Source organism: Brachyistius frenatus, unplaced genomic scaffold, assembly GCF_029030835.1.
Source record: "Brachyistius frenatus isolate BFR_SWC_R1_liver_20210118 unplaced genomic scaffold, ASM2903083v1 Contig_90, whole genome shotgun sequence".
NCBI lineage: Eukaryota > Metazoa > Chordata > Actinopteri > Embiotocidae > Brachyistius > Brachyistius frenatus.
This window is the reverse complement of record NW_027210689.1, coordinates 782,438-796,938: the sequence shown is the minus strand read 5'-3', so window position 1 is coordinate 796,938 and position 14,501 is coordinate 782,438. Positions and strand designations below refer to the sequence as shown.

The 14,501-nt window shown below is 39.7% G+C and overlaps 1 protein-coding gene across 1 annotated transcript; it reads right to left on the bottom strand.

Annotated features, from left to right (window-relative positions):
• Positions 1-2,215: 2,215 nt before the first annotated feature.
• Positions 2,216-12,640, bottom strand: LOC138627689 (NACHT, LRR and PYD domains-containing protein 3-like). Its single transcript, XM_069710191.1, has 15 exons — positions 12,552-12,640; positions 12,334-12,444; positions 11,445-11,523; positions 10,958-11,177; positions 9,176-9,894; positions 8,784-9,082; positions 8,091-8,672; positions 6,188-6,361; positions 5,594-5,767; positions 5,326-5,499; positions 4,570-4,740; positions 4,227-4,400; positions 3,069-3,242; positions 2,892-2,938; positions 2,216-2,796 (listed from the first exon to the last, which is right to left on the bottom strand). The coding sequence occupies exons 1-15, from the start codon at positions 12,638-12,640 to the stop codon at positions 2,216-2,218; spliced, it is 3,768 nt and encodes a 1,255-aa protein (XP_069566292.1).
• Positions 12,641-14,501: the final 1,861 nt, after the last annotated feature.

Sequence of the window (14,501 nt, the reverse complement as noted above, 5' to 3'; positions counted from 1 at the left end):
TGACTGGATGTTTTACCCACTTTATAATTAGATTACTCAATCATTTGCTGCGGAGATGTTCGCCTTGTTGGGGGCTTAGAGAGAGAGTTATGTCTCTGTGCAGCGTGTTTGGATGTGTGGGGTTGTGTTTTTGTAATAGCATTTTAATATAATCTTTTTTCAGTATATTTCGCATGTACTTCTGTGCTCTGAAGTGCTCTATGTGGAAGCTTCATTGGTTGATGCATTTGTATAAAATTCACACGTGCTACTGGACTGAAGCAAGCATTAATCCTATTGAAACACTGCCGCTTAGGTCCATTAAAAAGTATTAAGATGTGTATTGAGTTTGTGTCAGAAAGAGAGATCCATGTTGCTAATTTCTGCCTTGTATAATGTCTTGGGATCACTTCCATGAAATAAATGTTGCTTTGTTTTTTTCTAATTGCCCTCAATGCTGCAGAGTCAGTGTAGTTCAGAGAAAGATGGAGGCAGATGGAAATGAACAAGTAATTAAATGCATTTTTCTTTTCATGGATCTTTACTTTGTATTATTTTCCCAATAATCAACTTTGGTACCAAACATTAAAGGGATGGTTTGATATTATGGGACATATACACTCAGGTTTATTCACTTTTCACTAAGAGTTACAGGACAGACTACTTCCACATCATGAACATGATATAACTCAATTCACAAAGTTCTCAAAAACTATCTAGCTGTGCAAGGTGTGTATTGTACAAACTTTTAATCCACAGAACAACAACGGAGCTGGTTTTAAAACACTGATTGCTCTGTCCTTGTTGGACTGAACAAAATATACAGCACTTACACAATAGTGTGTGTGTGTGTGTGTGTGTGTGTGTGTGTGTGTGTGTGTGTGTGTGTGTGTGTGTGTGTGTGTGTGTGTGTGTGTGTGTGTGTGTGTGTGTGTGTGTGTGTGTGTGTGTGTGTGTGTGTGTGTGTGTGTGTGTGTGTGTGTGTGTGTGAGAGAGAGAGTACCTGGTTATACTATGAAAACCAGAATAAGCAAAAAAAGAATGCAACTATTTAATTGTGGTTTGTTAAATTACTCATCTTTAGTAGTATATGTAATAATTGTTTAGACTGTTTATTTCCTTTTATTTACCAAAACATAATGTTATTAATGTAACACTAAATGTGGCTATCACCAGGTTTCATACAAGTTAGACCAACTGTGAGTTGATATTCAGTGAAGCTTGATCACTAGTTGTCCAAAATGTATATTTTTTTGAACATTCATGAGGATCTTAAACCTGATAATCCGTTTTTGTTGGCTGGCCTCCATTAAAAAAATCCAAGAGTTGAACAGTTCAACTGCAACGTGCAGATCTTTGGATCACAGCGCCATCTGCTGGTGGAGAAGCATCTCTCACATTCTTTGTCTGCACCAGTAACACTAAACACTTCACATTTACACAGTCGAGAAATGACTCAAAACATGTATCTCACCTTGTCTTATGCACGTAACCTGTCACATAAAAGGGTAAGCATATTTGATTGTTCATAACCTTTATTTTCAAACATCATAAAGGGGATTAAAATAGTTTCCATTTATTTCACAAAAGACTTTACAAGTGCTTTAAAGTAGCCTGAAGAACAAATTAAAAGAAGAACACGCTTTGCTGCTTCAGTTCCGTCCACCAACCCAAGCTTCTCTTAAAGTAGTAACTATATTAACATAAATGTATGCTCATGTATGTTTATTCATGGAGCCAGGATCACTGAGTAGAGTAAGTGTCACTTCTCTGATTCATCGAGAGCTCCATCATAGTCCATCTTTTCCTCCACCTCTTTTTAGCTATTTGCTATAAATGGTCAGGGTTTTTTTTATGTTACTTGTTTTGACTTTTAAACATCAGTATCCTTAAATCACTTTCAGTAGCCCGCTATGAAAACTGGAAAATGCCAGCAGCCGATGAACAGTCACATTGCCCTGCGTAAAACTACAAATTTGTTGCTTTTTTTTAATTCAATTTTGAATAAACAAACAATATATAATGTGTTAATTGGTGAGTTTTAGAATAGCTGGTTGGTGGATTGTGTCACCTTTGGACAGATACAGGTGATCTGTTTCCCCTTTTTTCCAATCTTTATGCTAAGATAAGCTAACAAGCTGCTGGTAGTAGCTTCAAATTCATAGTACAGCTAAGAGTAGTATCTGTTTCTTTAAGAGCATATTGCCCTCGAGAATGCTCCTAATTTCTAAAATCATCATTTTTCATTATCTGAAACCGGGTACAGGTATCTCTGGACCTCAGTGCACGAAAACACAGTGAGTGAGGAACCAGGCCAGCCCAACCTAAACGCAGGGTAGACGGGTTCAGTGAATGTGGAGTGGAAGGTATGGAGGTGCGTCAGTGTGCCAGACTGGACTCCGTAGAAGGACAGAGTGCCAGCGGGCCAGTCCAGATATGCTGCTATTCTTTTAGAGTTGGAAGAAAAGGGAACACAAATCTCTGTTTCTCTGTCTTTGTGAAAAGCAGAGAAACCCTCATCAGAGCAGAACAGACTCCAGGACACCTCGTTCCACCCGAGCCTACTGTCATCTCCTTTGCTACTCCTGCCGATACCCCTGTAGGTTACACCCATATAAACCCCTCCTTCTCTGTCCACTTCCCAGTAACATCGGCCAGTCAGACTGTTCATACACAGCAGCTGCTTCCAGTAGTCAAATCTGTCTGGGTGATGAGGACGTGACTGATTTTCTGTCACCAGTGTTACTTCTTTCTTGTTCTTAGACACTATGAGCTTTCTGTGTGCTGTGTTTGGGTCCAGTGCAAGTTCACTGGCATCTGATGGAGAGAAAAAGATGAATTTTAGCTTCTAAATTTCATTTTGTCAATTTATCTCGTGCCGTTTTGTTTTCCGTAATCAAACTTCAACTTACACTTCAACAGACCACATTTTAACCTGTGCTCTCCCTCATGGTCCATCCTGGATGAAGAAATGACCGTCATGTTCTCTTCAATTAACACACAGGCTTTTATAAACCCCCTCTAATGACTAATTACTTTTGTTCCATATTAACCATCAACTGTTGTTAGCAGTCATTGTCTTTGCATACCTAAGAGTGTCCAGTCTCCACAGTGGATCCTTCAGTCCAGCTGAGAGCAGCTTCCCTCCAGAGTCTCCTAGATGATTGTAGCTCAGATCCAGCTCTCTGAGATGGGACGGGTTGGAGCTCAGAGCTGAGGCTAAAGAGGCACAGCCTTGCTTCGTGACAAGACAGCCTGACAACCTACATACACACACAGACACACATTTTATTGATTCTAAGATTTGCCTTTTTAAGTTTTCCCACTTTTGTAAATTTGCAGGACCAGATTCAAACATCAACCTTTGCATCTTGCTTTCTTAGTATGTTGCTTTTTTAGAGTAATTACATTACTTTACATTTGCATCACAAAGCCAATAATTTCCAGGTTACTTCTTAATAATTTAGCCTCTGTGTTTTGCTGTTGGGTCCGCTTCCTGCTTTACACGTAAAAAAAAGTATCCTTTTGTATATTGGTTTGCTCCTGTTTCTTTTAGTTTTTTTTTTAGTTTTTTACCAAAGATACACTTAGAGGAGCCAGCCACTGTTTGTACCAGACTTATTAGATTTGGCTGTACCTTTAATCCCTCAATTGTTTGGGAATTTTTTTTGTTCTTTTTCTTTGGTGGTGGGGCTGGCTGATCTGCTGGCGTGGAGACTAAATGTTAGCGTAGCTGTCTTTTGGTTTGAGTCACCTTAGCTGCTGTGAGTTGCAAATTGTAGTGCTGCAGACCAGCTTTGACTTTATATATATATATATCTTATGATTTGTCTTTTTTTTTTTTTTTTTTTCATCAGTTAACACATAACTCTACACTTGCCATTTTAGAGCAGTCTGGTCCCACATTGTTTATTTTCTTCAGTTGTTAATTCAGGGTTAATTTGATTCACGTATTAAATGTACAGTTTAAGCCAACACTCCTGTATTATGGACTGCATAAGCCTCCTTTGGACTTCCAATGCTGCCACCGTGTTCAGTGTTTTTATTTACTACATTGTTAATAAAATATTTCTGGTATAGAAATTTATATTGGGTCTTTAGCATTGAGTTTTCTGAAGGTCACATTTAAAAATATCCTCTGCAGGAAATTGCTGCCACATAGGTTGTCTGATCTTTGGCAGGGCATTAACCTGCATGTAAAACAAGATTTCAAAGACCACCTCTTAAAAATAGTGAATAACTCTGACCTGAGAGATTCCAGGCTACATCGTGGACTCGATAGTCCAGCAGAGAGCAGTTTCACTCCTGAATCCTGCAGGTCGTTGTTACTAAGATCCAGTTCTCTTAGCTCAGATGACTCGGAGGTGAGAGTTGAGGACAGAGCATCACAACTTCTCCAAGACAACTTACAGCCACTCAGCCTTAATGGACATAAACATAAGAGATTGTCTGCATGCTGTGGAAACTTAGTAAATTAACTGCTCATAAGGATGTTGTTTTAAATAAATCTAAACACAGAAAAGAAACCCTGCTGGTAAAGTGAGAAATGGAGACAAAAAAGATGAATTTATAGTGCAACTTTGATCTTACCAAACACCTTCCAGTCTGCAGTTTGGATTCTCAAGTCCAGCAGAAAGCATTTTCACGCCTGAATCCTGCAGGTCATTGTTGCTCAGATTCAGTTCCTTGAGACAGGAGAAGGAGCTGAGAGCTGAGGACAGAGCTTCACAGCTCTTCATTGACAGCTTGCATCCTCTCAGGCTTTATGGGAATCAAAGGATAATGACATGTTGATGTTTGATATTATAAACCCGTGGCTGTGCTTTTTGCCCCCAGTGAATGTGTAATTGGAGCTCAAATGATGAAAAATGAAGAAAAAAGAGAGAGTACTGTATTTTCTTATCTTCATACTATATTACAAGAGATCTCTATGTTTGTTTGTTTGTACCTCACATATCTCAACAACCGTTCGTCCCATCTGTTTCAAACTTGGTGGGTGGACAGCTCGAGGATGTGCACTGACAAATTCAGTGCGATTTGGACACGTGACACATTTGATATTAATAAACTTTGATAAAAAAGGCAACTGGCGCTCTGTGCAGCAGTGAGAGTGGACTCCGTCCACTGGCAATGCACTATTAGATTGCAAATTGTTGTCACTATTTCAAGGCCTGTTTTTACAATAAAGATATTTAAAAAAAAGAAGCGTGCTGACTACTTAGAGTTCTCTTCTTGTCTTATGTCCTTGATAATTATTTGCCAGGTTCACCTTTGTATAATAGAGCAGTTTAATTCTCCTGCATGTGTGTTATACAGTATACCCATGCTTTATTCCTCTTCTCTTACCTGAGGGTTTCTAGAGTGCAGTGGGGACTTGCCAGTCGAGCAGAAATCTGTGTCACTCCTGGATCTCTCAAGTCATTGTTACTCAGGTCCAGCGCTCTCAAACCAGAAAAACGGGAGCTGAGAACTGATGCAATCTCCTCGCAGCACTTCTCTGTCAGGCTGGTTTGAGTCAACCTTCAAAATCAAGACAAAATTCTCTTTCAGCCTTCATTGTTCTAAATGAGCAGCAATAACTTGATTGTGCAGAATGATGGTGTTATGAGCTTACCTGAGAGTTTCCAGTGTGCAGTGTGGATGCTGCAGTCCATCAGAGAGAAGCTTCACTCCTGAATCCTGCAGGTAGTTGTGACTCAGGTCCAGCTCTGTCAAGTTAGAAGACTGTAAGCGGAGAACTGACGACAGAGCTTCACATCCTCTCCATGAGAGCTCACAGCCACTGAGTCTGAAGAAGAATTTCAACAGGAACAATTTAATAAAGAATATATGTAAATGGATTTATTTCTGTATTTATTGCTTTATTATATATTATAATTCGTTTTTACATCATTTGTTGCTGAGCACCTGAGGGGCAATGAAACCCCTTAAAACTCATTAACATACGGCAACTTTAGATTTGTGGAGCCCTACCGGCATTACATGACCCAAATGATATTACACTTATTTCACAGAAACATTAAAGACTAAGAAGTACATTTAGAAATTTAAGTAATATAGTTATGGAACCAAATGTTGATTGTAAATAAAAACCCTTACCAATGTCAGCTAACAAGGGTTTTACTGTTTCAGAGAAAGATATTCATTCAGTGGAACAATCGTCATTTCAGCTTTTGGATAAAGGTTTAAATTCTTGGGGGATCCTAACCTGATAGTTTCCAGTGTGCAGCCTGGACTCGCCAGTCCTGCAGAGAGGAGGCTCACTCCTGAATCCTGCAGGTTGTTATCACTCAGGTCCAGCTCTCTCAGACGGGAGGACAGAGTACTGAGAACTGAGGCCAAAGCTTCACAGCTTCCCTCTGACAGCTTGCATTCACTGAGCCTTCACACATAAACATAATGATTAGTTTTAATGAAAATGTTTCTCTGACAAACACTACTGCCTGTGTGTCGATAGCTGGATGCATGGAATAATTATAGTGATATATTCTATAATTACTTGTAAAGCATCTTATTAAACACTGTATACACCAGAAACTCATCACAACATCACAAATACTGACCTGATAGTTTTCAGTGCACACTGTGGACTCTCTAGTCCCAGAGAAAGCCACCTTAGTCCTGAATCCTGAAAGTTGTTGTGACTCAGGTCCAGCTCACTCAGACTGGAGCATTTGAGAACGGATGAGAGCTCCAGACACGAAACCTCCGTTAGGCCTGTTTGAATCAACCTGGCGCAATAAATGACAAATTTTGTGTGATTTCAAATATGAACCAAACTACAGCATCAGCAGTGTCTTCTTTTTTTTTTTTTTTTTTACATGGGCTTGAAGACCATAGTATCCTGTACTATAGCCTTTACCTAAAGACCCAAGTCAGACTGGACCCAAATTTTACTTAATTTACTTCCATTGGTCTATGTGCCAATTTGTCCAATAACCAAACAAATTAGAATGGATCAGAGCACACTAATTATTAGCTTTGATCTCATCAAAAATAACTACAGAATAAGATATTTTAGGAAATCAGTGGCATATGTTAAAATGTATTCTAGCAAATGACAATAATATTTTAAAATATAATTTCACAGCTATCAAATTGGTTAGAAAATGATTACCCATTTATCACCTTGCTACACCACCTTTCTACAGAATCTTTTAATCGTTGGTTCAGACGGTAAAAATACGACTTAATTAAGTTTATAAATCAGTCATTGTACAACTTTTTGTTGTTGTTTTAGTTATGATATTTAAATGTATCATTCGAACCCATTTTGGATCCAGTGTAATTCTCAGATTTCCTTTGGAGTGGGTCTCTTTTTTTTTTTTTATATAAATGAATGTGTGTGTGCTGGGTTCTGATAGGTTTTCCATGGGTTGACCGTTTTAAATCAAATCAAGACTTACACTGGAATGTGGCATAAAGTTCAGAGCTAAACTATGATTTCTGTGAGGTTAAAGTCAGCTGTTTAATTTAATGACAGACAGCAATTTATGTTGTTTGTCCCATTATTTGTCATGTCTGGAGTACCAGACAACTGTGGTTGTGTATTGGAATGTAAATTGTCACAGAGGTGAAGCCTCTGAGAAGAACTGTTGTCTCCCTAGTTTGCAGGAATGTTTGGTGTTTGTGGCCTGAAGTTTTCAGTGGGTCACTTCAGTGGGACACTGGTGGTGGTGGTGTCCTGTTTAACAAGTAATTCCTCAAAGAAATTGACCAGGCCTATTCTAGACTGAGCTTGTACATCCACAATATTTACAGGTCAAACCATTAGAACCTTATTAGAGTGCGCTCAACCCTTCTTGATTGTAATAACATCACATAAATGCATCATAGCATCATCTAACCTGAGAGTTTCCAGTCTACAGCTTGGATTCACCAGTCCAGCAGACAGAAGTGTCACTCCTGAGTCCTGCAGGTCATTAATACTCAGGTCGAGCTCCTGCAGGTTACAGGACTCCAAGCTAAGAACTGAGGACAGAACTTTGCAGCTCCTCCAGGACAGCTTGCAGCCACGCAGCCTAAAGAAGAATTACAAGTGAAGTGCCTGAAATGACTTGTTTTTCTAACTTGAACAACAGTGTTCTGAAACAGTCCAGTTATTTACTTACAGAGATTTATTAGAAGCTTTGACAACTGGCAGCAGCCTCAGAAGACCTTTCTCAGATGCAGAGTATTCCTTCAAGTCAAATATGTCCAAGTATTTCTCTGATGACAGTAAGATGAAGACCAGAGCCGACCACTGAGCAGGAGACAGTTTCCTTGAGGACAGACTACCTGAACTCACGTACTGTTGGATCTCTTCCACTAGAGAATGATCCTTCAGCTCATTCAGACAGTGAAACAGGTTGATGCATCGCTCTGGAGATGGATTATTTCTGATCTTCTTCTTTATGTACTGCACTGTCTCCTGGCGGCTCTCTGAACTACATCCTTTGTGTTTGAATAGGCTTTTAAAGACACTCGAGTTCAGATCCAGTGAAAGGCCCACAAGGAAGCGGAGGAACAAGTCCAGGTGTCCGTTTGTGCTCTGTAAAGCCTTATCTACTGCACTCTGACTGAGATGTGTTAATCTGGATTTGCTTTTTATCATTGCAGACCATGTGGATGCTGATTCTGGTTCTGACAGGAGATTAACTCCAGTGTTGATGAAAGTCAGGAGGACATAAAAGGCAGCCAGAAACTCCTGAATGCTCAGATGGACAAAACAGAAAACCTTCTTCTTGTACAGCCCATGCTCTTCTTTAAAGATCTGCGTGAACACTCCTGAGTAGACTGAGGCTGCTCTGATATCAATGCAGCAGTCTGTGAGATCTGCTTCATAGAAGATCAGGTTTCCTTTCTGCAGCTGCTCAAAAGCCAGTTTCCCAAGAGATAGAATCATCTTGCTGGTCTCTGGGTTCCAGAGTGGATCTGTCTCAGCTTTCCTGTGATATTTGACGTTTGCTAATTTGGACTGAACCACCAGGAAATGTGTGTACATCTCAGTCAGGGTCTTGGGCAGCTCTCCTCTCTCACTGTTTTTTAGCACATCCTCCAGAACTGTGGCCGTGATCCAGCAGAAGACCGGGATGTGGCACATAATGTGGAGGCTTTGGGACGTCTTGATGTGGGAGGTGATCCTGCTGGCCTGCTCCCCCTCTCTGAATCTCTTCCTGAAGTACTCCTCCTTCTGTGGGTCTGTGAACCCTCTCACCTCTGTCACCATGTCAACACATTCAGGAGGTACCTGATTGGCTGCTGCAGGTCGTGTTGTTATCCAGAGGCGAGCACAAGGAAGCAGTTTACCCCTGATGAGGTTTGTCAGCAGCACATCCACTGTGGTGGCCTCTGTCACATCAGTCAGGATCGTGTTATTCTGGAAGTCCAAAGGAAGTTGGCACTCATCCAGACCGTCGAAGATGAACACAATCTTGAATTTGTCAAAGCCACAAATTTCTGCCTCTTTAGTCTCAGTAAAGAAGAGATGAATAAGTTCCACTAAGCTGAAGGCTTTTCCTTTCAGCAAGTTCAACTCTCGGAAAGTGAATGGAAAGGTGAACTGTATGTCCTTGTTAGCTTTGCCTTCAGCCCAGTCGAGAGTGAACTTATGTGTTAGGACTGTTTTTCCGATCCCTGCCACACCCTTAGTCATAACAGTTCTGCTTGAATTACCTTTCCCAGGTAGGGGTTTGAAGATGTCTTCACATCTGATCAGGGTTTCCATCTTTGTCGGGTACCTGGATGCTGCTTCAATCTGTCTGATTTCATGTTCGTCATTGACGTCTCCGTTCCCCCCTTCTGTGATGTAGAGCTCCGTGTAGATATCCTTCAGAAGTGTTGGGTTTCCTTCTTTGGGGATGCCCTCAACCAGGTACTGAAAATTCTCCTTCAGGTGAGATTTGAGGGTGCGTTGGCACAGAGCTGTAAGACTGTCTAAATGAAGATATGACAAATTAAATCAATTAGTGAATGTAAACAGAAAAGCTGAATTGTGTGTGAATTTACACTTTATATAATTATACTGCCCTCACTGTGCTTCTATGGGGAGATTCTGATCTTCTAATTAGATGTAGGCTGACTGTACAGATTACATTGTTCCCTAAAAAGTGTTTTACCACACTGATTTAGCATTGCCTTCCTACTACACTATCGGACTCACAATGGACAGATTTTAAAAATTGTTGCAGCAAAATCATATTTTTATTCAGAGTTTTCTTGTCCCTGCCACCTAAATTACCCATAATGCAACTAAACCACCAACAAATACAGTAGCTCCAAAGATTCGGGTGTGTTATACTAGCAGCGGCTAATGTAGCCTCGAGCCTCTTGCCTTAAGCAGAGATGAGGACGTCTGGTAAGCTAAACAATTTTTTAAACAAGACATACCCAGAGTTTTTCATTTTTAAACTCTTTGGTCCACTTCTGGTTCAACTTTCAGACAGATGACCTCAAATTATTTTCAAGCACTCTTTGGTATGATGCAAAATGACTGGAAGCTGCCCTGTCCACTTCCAACACTTCCACCACTGTTGGTATTAGGTTCTTCTCCTGAAAAGCTGTTTTTGGTCAGCACCAAACATGTCTGCTGTTACTGTAGCCGAACAACTCTATATTCTATTCCTCTGTCCAGAGCACATTATTTCAAAGGAATTGAATCCATTCACTTGGCTAACATTTAGAAAGTCTGTATGGTCCATATAATTTGATTATTTGATTATTATTTTTCTAGTCTGGCGGAAGTCTGTGCACACATGCTCTGCCCAGTACGCATTCATCGGGCCAGCATGGGAATGTCTCACAAGACATCATGTTTTAAAACTGTGTATACAGTGAAACACAGAGAGATCAACCTGGCGGTAATAGGTTTAATCAGCATTGTGTGAACCTGTTTCACAAGGGTTTGAATGTAATGGATGGAAGCGTCAAGCGGCAGCGTTTTCTTGCTTGATATGATTCAAACTACCTTTAGTGTAACATTAAACCTGTTCAGTCTTACTGGTATGCAGACTTTCAGCCAACTCATCCTCCTTCATATTCCTCAGGAAATGCACTGTGAACTTCAAAAATGACTCTCTGCAAATTTTCTTCCGTTTCTCCTCTTCACTGGCCACCTCCTCCTCATCCTCACTCTGACACTTAGGGTAATTTGCACTCAGAAGCTTCTGGACCCTCTTAAGTTCACTCTTCACAAAAGACATCATGTTCTCCTCGAGCACCTTCAACAGAAATTTAACTTTTAGTCCATATACATATACATATACATATACATATACATATACATATACATATACATATACATATACATATACATATACATATACATATACATATCCATGTAGTACACATTATCAGTATCACCGAGGTCGGGGGTCATTTTAGGCCCATAATCAAATCCTCTGGACAATTCATGGGAGTGATTCAGTGATAAATACTGATCTAAAGTGCACTTTTATAAAGTTCTAAAGAGCATTTAATGTGTGGACCATAAATACGGAGGCGAGGTCTGCCGAATGCCGCTGGACTGGTTGATCACTGGGAACCTCTGACTTCTCCTGGTGAACTCTGTCAAGACAGCACAGTGTTAGATTCAAAGGAAAACAAACACACTGACACATCTGCTTAAAGTTGCTGTGTTCACTCTCGATAGAAACCCAAGATCTACATCACCGTAAATGATAATTAAAGGATGCAATTATGTGAAGGATACTTACCAGCCAGACATAAACTAATATCTTTTGGAAGTAATAAACACAGTAATAAACACATGTTCTTTTCTTTGCTCAGCAGAGCAGTGTCCTTACTTACTTAGTGTCTACTTATAGACATATAGCTTGTTACAGCAGAGTTTTGTTCTACTGATAATTGAAACGTGGGCATACATCTCCTCTGTAGCCTATACTCTGTCGCTACTGCTTTAGTTGTAAAACTGTGGATCATTTTTTTGTGAGCATCCCAACCCCCGCAAAACATTTGTCTCACTATATGAATTTAATCCAGTTTTGATAACTTCTGGAAAGTCTAGCAGAGCACCGTGATTTAATTATTTTATCCCCATTAAATTAGGATGGGGTTAAACAGAAGTTAATCAGCTTGACCAGCAAAAGCCTCTGGTTCATGCATGGTCTGCCCATACAGTATGCCCACTATTGCATACATTCAGCCAGCATTGGAATGTCCCACCAGACACCAGCTCTAAAAACTCTACTACTACTATTACTGTGAAATGCAGAGAGATTTAACTGGTGGAGATGGTTTAAATCATCACTGTGTGAATTAATTTGGTCAAGACTTGAATGTGACTGACATTCACTCATATGTAAGGCATTATAGCTTTAATGTCAACACTATTACAGTCGATTTATGCTGACTTACTTGGCTTGAGAAAAATGCATTTGAAAAGCAAGTGGTTGTTCCATAGATCGATAACTCTGCAGGGACACACAGCTGGGTGTGGTAGAGTCTGCTGCCTCTTGCTGCGATGGCCTTTAACACAATACAGACATATCTTTTTAACTGCATAATGATGATGGAGTTAATTGAGAGCTGAACTCTTGAGGATGGTTACAAACACACTGAGATCTTCAGCTCACCTCTTAGCTTTGATCTGGCTCCCATGTTTTCCGGACAGGGTGGATTTGGAGGGAGGGACTCCCTCCTCCCTCTTCTCAGACTGACTCATTGCTGACCAGAGACCTTGTAAGAAATACAGTTAACATGTTAACTTGTATTTCACAAAACTGCACAAAGTCTAAATCTCTGTATACCTACAATACCTAAAGAACTAGAATTACCACCTAGTGGTTTATGCCTCGGCTCATCACTCAAACTGTAGTTTACATGCATATCTCTCCAAACTCATATAGAAGTTGTTGCATAAAAGGTCTAAATTTTAAATCCTGGACGCTTTGCATACAACCTCAATACTTACAGCACAGAATATCTATACAATTACCAACATTTTTGGATGGACATCCAGGGTTAATATCAATATCAATTCAGTATCTGTCACAAATTTGAAATATGTTCACAATCTCCCCTAATGCTCCTCGGTCGAATAATAGACAGAACAGAATCATAAGGATAAAATATTAAGTTGTTTTGAACTGAGCAAGGAAAACTGGTCAGATTTTATTTTACCTTTAGTGAATGAGATCACAAGGTACTCCACTCAGCTGCCTTCATAAAACATAAAAGGCAGCCACTTAGGATAGGAATTAATTAACAAGTCATAACTTGTAACAGGGCGTGGGTTGGGCCTACACTTGCACTGTCATCATGTTGCCTGAGGTTGCAGCCAAATACACACTGCACTGAGATCCAGGGTGAATCCAAAGAAAATTGTTTTTATTCCCCTAACGAGTTACAGTGATAGACAGAGCCAGCAGAGGGAATCTCATTTAACATGAATTTGACCAAAGAATATACCAACAGTTTTACTGACACCTTTAAAATAATGGTGTTAAAATTGCTCAAAGACTGACTTCCTCAATACTATGCCAAATCAATGCCTGAACGATTAGTGCTCTGAAAGTTTTCCACAAGTAACAAAAAACAGGTTTGACAGGCTGGAGTTGAAGATTTCCTGGATGTTCAAGATTTTTGTATTTTCAGAGGATTGTGCAAATCAATGAGGAATTAAAATAATGAATACTGTATATTTACAGAAGTCTACTATACTCACTTTCTAACTCCACGCCTACTGATTTTTTTGAATTTTTCAGACTCTTAGTTTTCAGTCGCAACAAACGCTATACCTCAGTTGCTATTTCTACTCTGTCTGGAGATAAAACATTTTTCACAAATGGAATAGAACTCCCCAACCCTAACTCTAACCCTTACAACCTGCAAACAGATTTGTATCTGTTCCCCTTTCATTCGGTTCTATCAGTCAGTTTTACAGAAAATATACTCGGTCCTTTGGACCTCATCGTGCTGACATTCATGTATCACCAAGGAAACAGTATCCACGTCAATTTCTCACTAACTTCGGAATTTGACAAAGTGAAGTCTCATATTAGCTTTAGTTGAACTTTGTTTTGGAGGAATCAAATTTCTAAAGTGTGAAAATTGGTCAAAATTTTCTTCTGACTACTGGGTTGGACCACATAAACAGATCTGACTCCAGATCTTTGGTGGGGAACCACCATGTGAGAAAAGACAAAGCAAAGGCCAATTAAAGAAAAAAAAATTACTTTGGATAAAAGACTTACCTGTTGAAATCACATCCAGGTGGAGTTGAAATTTTAAACATTAAACCAGCCCCCGGTCCACCATACTTTATATATATATATCTTCCTCTACAATCCAATCAACAGAAGACCTTCAAAAAATAAAAAAGACAAACAATCCAGAGAAAGTGGTGCAGAGTTGTCTGGTGTGCAGATCATTGTGTTGATGATCGTATGTGGGAATACCAGTTTTACTTCTCTTCCTACTACTACTACTACTACAACTACTACTCTTCCAGTAGTAGTGTTACAGATACACTGTAACTGTACACTGGATGAGAAGTAAAACTGGTATTCCTTCTTTGCCTTTTT